This window comes from Cupressus sempervirens, chromosome 9, assembly GCF_028749045.1.
Source record: "Cupressus sempervirens isolate cs-2001-9-10 chromosome 9, ASM2874904v1, whole genome shotgun sequence".
Classification (NCBI taxonomy): Eukaryota; Viridiplantae; Streptophyta; class Pinopsida; order Cupressales; family Cupressaceae; genus Cupressus; species Cupressus sempervirens.
Genome location: NC_143126.1, coordinates 623,877,698 through 623,883,442, shown reverse-complemented (window position 1 = coordinate 623,883,442; position 5,745 = coordinate 623,877,698). Strand labels below are relative to the sequence as shown.

At 32.6% G+C, this 5,745-nt stretch overlaps 1 protein-coding gene across 1 annotated transcript; it reads right to left on the bottom strand.

Annotated features, from left to right (window-relative positions):
* Positions 1-1,730, bottom strand: LOC149540252 (TPD1 protein homolog 1-like). The gene is made up of 3 exons (XM_089799538.1): positions 1,374-1,730; positions 612-710; positions 1-519 (listed from the first exon to the last, which is right to left on the bottom strand). Exons 1-3 carry the CDS (start codon positions 1,468-1,470, stop codon positions 191-193), a joined length of 525 nt encoding a protein of 174 aa, XP_089655664.1. The 5' UTR covers positions 1,471-1,730; the 3' UTR covers positions 1-190.
* Between the last annotated feature and the right edge of the window lie 4,015 nt (positions 1,731-5,745).

Genomic DNA, 5,745 nt, shown 5'->3' with positions numbered 1-5,745 from the left:
AGCTGAAAAATTTGTGCATAACAAAGAAATTTCTTCTACAAAAATTGATCCTCCATTACAATCCTATTAATAAATTAAAAATGCAGATACAAAGAGCTACTAAGGCAACAGGAAGTACCTGTCTTGATAAGACTGCTCACTATACCTTTATAAGGCCGCACAAAACAAATCAAAAAAAGGTTTCTACTTTCTAATCAGAGACACAAGTAACTGAAGAGACAGACAAGGGATATTGAAAAGAGTTAGCATACTGGAAGGATATGGAGCATCCTGCCTCCAACGGCTTCCCATCGTTAACCAGGCATTCGTTGTGTTCCAAACGCCTGAATATTTTGGGATTTATGAGACGTGCGGAGCTGAACCATCCACATGTGAGGTGGATTCCTGCGATTGGGCACCCTGTCATGCCCAAATTCATGATTTGGACTGTGTATACGGGAATGCCGTTTGGCAACGGAGTGGTGGCTCCTTGAGACACCACTACGTCTTCGTTTGCGCATGTTCCCCCTTCCACTGTACCTGCACGTTTACTCAATACCGCACTCGTCAAAACAACAATCTTTAGGGTTTCATAAAAGATTTAAATAAGGCGTTCCAAAGATTCGACCTACCGACTTTCAACAGCTTGCGGCTCACATAGCTTGAATTCAGATTGATGTTCGTGAGACTCGATGATCCGACGGAGTGTGAAATTTTCGCTCTTGAAAGACCTGCATCCGTTCATACAAAATTTTGTAAATCAGGCCACGGATTTGCAGACTTTAAGGCAAAATACTTTGCTAGTGCAAGTTAAGCTTTAAATGGAACTAGTTAAGAGTGAAATTTTCCTCCATCTATCCATACAATTTTTTTGAAATCAGGTCATGGATATCCAGACTTAAACGCCAAATACTCTGTTAAGAGCAATTTAAGCGTTAAATGGAACAAATTAAGAGTGAAACTTTCGTTGTTGAAAGACCTGAATATTTTCACACAAAATTTTGCAAAGCAGGTCAAGGATTTCCAGACTTTAACGTAAAATACTTTATTAGATCATTTTAAGCTTTAAATGGAACTAGTTCCGAGTGAAATTTTCGCTCTTGAAAGATCTGCGGCTGTTTATATAAGATTTTGCAAAGCAGGGCACGGATTTGCAGACTTCAAGGTAAAATACTTTGCTAGTATAGCTAAGAGTGAAATTTTCGTTGTAGAAAAGCCTGCATCTATTCATACAGAATTTTGCAAAGCAGGACATGGATTTCCAGACTTTAAGGCAAAATACTTAGTTAGAGCAACTTAAGTTATAAAAGGAACTACTCCAGAGTGAAATTTAAAATGTTTAATGTAAAATGCATTGCTAGGGCAATTTAAGCTTTAAATGGAGTATTTCAAACCTGAGAAAGATACAGAGAATATGCAGACGGCAAAGAAGGCGAAGGCGGCGATCAACAAAATTGTGCGGTGATTACTGAATGCTGAACAGATCTGCATTGTGGATATCAAAATTGAGAGCAAAATAGTTACACAAGTTCGAAATCTGGTACGCCGATCCCGACGACTTCCTCGTATTTGCAGAATTGTACTGTGCAGGCCTGCAATTTTACATGGCCTGTTTGACTGTTGTTGGAAATTTTAGGTTGTGGTCGCAATATATATAATTTATATTACAAATAAATAGTGTATCCAGTTTTGAAGAAAAGTAGACGAAGCTTGGAGAAAAAGTTACGAATATCTGTTTTAAAGCAGAAAGTGTTTAGAGAATAATTAGCCTCTCTATTTAAAGTGACCAAGGAAAAAAAAGCAATATTAAAACAACTAAATAAAATTTCAATGGGCTTTTAAGAAAAAACATTAAAGCAATTTGAGATATTTATTTAATTTAACCATCCTTGGAAATTCAGGCTGTAATCATATTTTTAAAATTTATATTATAAATATATTGTATATTGAGTTTGGAGAAAGGATGGAAAAAGCTAGAAACAGGGGAAAAAGCTGAAAAATAAGGTTGGAATATCTGTCTTAAAGTAGAAAATATTCAGAGAATAAAGAGTCTTTCTAATTAAATTGTTAGTAGGGAAAAAATAAAGTAAAAAATATAAAAATAACTTAAAGATTTTAAGTCTCTCTAAACTTCATTATATAACTTTAATTTTTTTAAATTAAGTTGATATAAATCTAACATTAAAAGTGTTGTACATATTTAAGAGATAATAAATTATAATTTTTAGAATATTTTTTAAGTACTAAAGATATGTTGTTAATTTGGAGAGATATGAATATTATAAATAAATTGTATATTGAGTTTGGAGAAAGGATGGAAAAAGCTAGAAATAGGAGAAAAAGTTAGAAAATAAGGTTGGAATATCTGTCTGAAAGTAGAAAATATTTAGAGAGTAAAGAATCTTTCTAATTAAATTGTTAGTAGGAAAAAACAAAGTAAAAAATATAAGAATAACTTAAAGATTTTAAGTCTCTCTAAACTTCATTATATGACTTTAATTTTTTTTATACTAATTTGATATAAATCTAACACTAAAAGTGTTGTATATATTTAAGAGATAATAAATTATAAGTTTTAGAATATTTTTTAAGTACTAAAAATCTGTTGTTAATTTGGAGAGATATGAATATGGTTTGGATCTTTGATTATAAGAATAGTACATCTCAACCATTATGCCATATTAAAACTACCTTTTATTACTTCAATTTCATATTTCCAAAGATTTCATTTCTAAATGATGAGATTTTGTAGATCAATATGGTTCATAGTGTGATTATTGTACTATGTAGTAGTTTAAATTTTTACTTTCTACACATATAGGAAATGTATCATGTTTACAAAATATGAACGACAATTTTCATTTTCATTTTGTTGGGCATGGAGCAGAGCAAGGAATGGAGGTATTCTTGAGGGTTCTTTCCTCCATATGCTCTTGAACTAGTTATTATATTAATATAATATAAACATATGTTCTATTAGAATAGATGTAAATATTGAAATTGTTAAATAGATACGTATTCTTATAATTAATAGAGGTAAATGTTAAAAATGTTAAAGAGATGTGTATTCTTATTAAGAATAGATAGACATCTATAGACTAGTATATCAGCATCTGAAGTGCAACATGTAAAATGATAATTTTGCATTTTTTTTGTCTATTTGTACACAAAAACTATCATCCTTTAGAAATATGTAACTCATTTTTAAGATAAATGTATTTAAGATTTCTATACTAGTACAATCCAAATTGTAACATGAAAAATATTAATTTTACAATTGATCTAAATTGATGGTAACAAAAATGATACAGTCAAATGTTGATCAAGAGTCCTTCATATTGTAGAGTTTGTCAAGTGAAAAAGTTATGGCCTTCAAAAAAAATTTATTAAGGATAAAATAGGTTTCTTACACGGGACCCAAAACCCCAAAAGTTTTACAGAAAAATTTAAACATAAAAGACCCAAAATGAAATAGTGTCCTAAACAACTAACACACCCACAAACAAAACCATCGCTGCTTGGCAAAAGAAAAAAATACAAAAAATGAGAATGAACTAAAACACTAAGTCTTTAACTAGAGTAGATAAAAAAGACACAACACACAGGTGAAAGAAGGTAGACTAACTCTTCCACCTTATCTTTTAGCTCCTGTTGAATGACTTTGATCTTCTTTGTGACCTCTTTGATATCTTTTTTTTTTCTATCTCATTCCCTTTCTTCCACTTCTTCTTGGTGTTAGATCGAGTATGTTTTTCAGGACCAAAATCCTTCGCTCTCTTCTCAACTTCATCTAAATCGAGCACAAGCTTTATCTCCTTTTCTTGATCTGAAATACCTAACACTCTATTTATGCATTCAATAGTAGTTTGAAGCAGATTTGGGCATCTAGACAAAGCATCTTTGGTCATGTTTTCTATTTTATCAAAATTTCACTTCATCTCTTTGATCATCCTTGGGTTACCTTTCTTCTCTAACTCCTTCTCTTTCAGCGTCTTCTCATCCTCTTTACTCTACAACTCCTCAATTTTTCCTTCCAATAGTCTACATTTTAAATTCAATATTTTTAAGCAAGTGGAAAGTCCATTTATCTAATCTATGAGAGTAGAGGGAGACCACTTTTGTAGTTAGAAAAACACCATGAGGAGGGCCAACTACCAAATCATTGATATCTTCCTTCATAAGGTTAACATTAAACTTGTCCTCATCAACCACTTTCAACATCAGAATCCTAGCCTTTCTCTTTTATTTTTCCCACTAGAACATCTTGTCCACTTTTCCATCAGGTGTCTGACTCTTACTCTGGTACTCAATCTCCTTCCCTTCAGCTTCTTGTGCAAATATAGTTAAATCATGCTCAACAAACTCATCATATTCAACAATTTTTATGGCTTCTTTGAGCCCTTCTTCTTCCACCTGCTCCTAAGTAGCCTAGCTATATTTTTCTTTGGTAGCCCCAAGAGAGGTTATCTCATCATGAACCAAACACAATGAGGGAGGGGAAACAAGGATATTGCCACCACCAAAAAATCTTTCAACTGATTCATAATTTTTAGTTTCCTCCAAAAAAATTGTGTCCATCTTCACTTTCCCCTTCCTCTTAGACACATCTTTTTCTTCTTGGTACTCACTTTCTTCTTCTAGTTCCAAGACAAGCTCCACATAATTAACCAGTGGATTCCATTTCAAATCCACCTAATATCCTTTTTGAAGATCTAGTGGATTCCATTCCAATCCACCTAATATCCTTTTTGAAGATCTAGTGGATTCCATTTCCAATCCACCTAATATCCTTTTGTCTTTGTCCAATTTTTCCCCTAAACCTTTCATCTTACCACATTGTTCCAAAATCTTCCTTGGAATAGGGCTAGGAATAAATTTTTTGCATAACTGTTAATCATCCTCATAAGGCCCTCATGCAAGATAGGCTTTTTGGGTTTGGACCATAAAGACATGATACAATGAGACAAAGAGAATAGTAAGTAGAAGGGAAAACAAATCCTTTTTTATATCTAAAGTGATTAAGTAACACAAAAAGATAAATATGAGCCCTATCATATATCCCATCAAGAGAAACATATTCCCTAACAACAATAAGAATACACGTCCAAAGAAAGTTAATGGATGATATAGTATAAATGCCACCCTCCCCTTTAAACAATTTACCATCTGTTTCTTTTTGAAATTTTCTAATATCCATCTCTATATACTTTAGGTCATGGAAAAAAGCTTACCTTTAGCACTGAGACATATAATTTCCACCATTACAACTACATTCAGTTACAATTTCCTCCCACCCAAATTAAATTTTGCATTATTCCAACCCTTCATGAACATGTCTATAACTTCTCCCTTTTCCATTTTCATTTTCTCCATGTAGGGAACCATGTCCCTTTCCTATAATTTTTCCCAAACTTCCTTCTCCTTCCTCCATTTTTCATAGTTGTTGGGTTCCCTTCTTCTCAATTTACTAGTTTCAGAACCAGCCTAACTATTTTTTTCTTTGAGTAATATGTGTGGAGCTTTTATTACCACACTATTACAACTCAAGAACATCTTGAATTAATTACATTTAGGCTCCCAAAGAACTTCCATTCTGAATGGAAATAAGTGAGTGACCCCATTTTTACTTGGTGACTTATCATGATTAATAAGTGCTTTAATTTCATAATTTATCTCATCGACATGATTCCAAGATGTGATGGCTCCCTTTTTAACGGCCATATTTGCAAGTGAGTCAGCATTAATGTTCACTTCTCTATATATAAG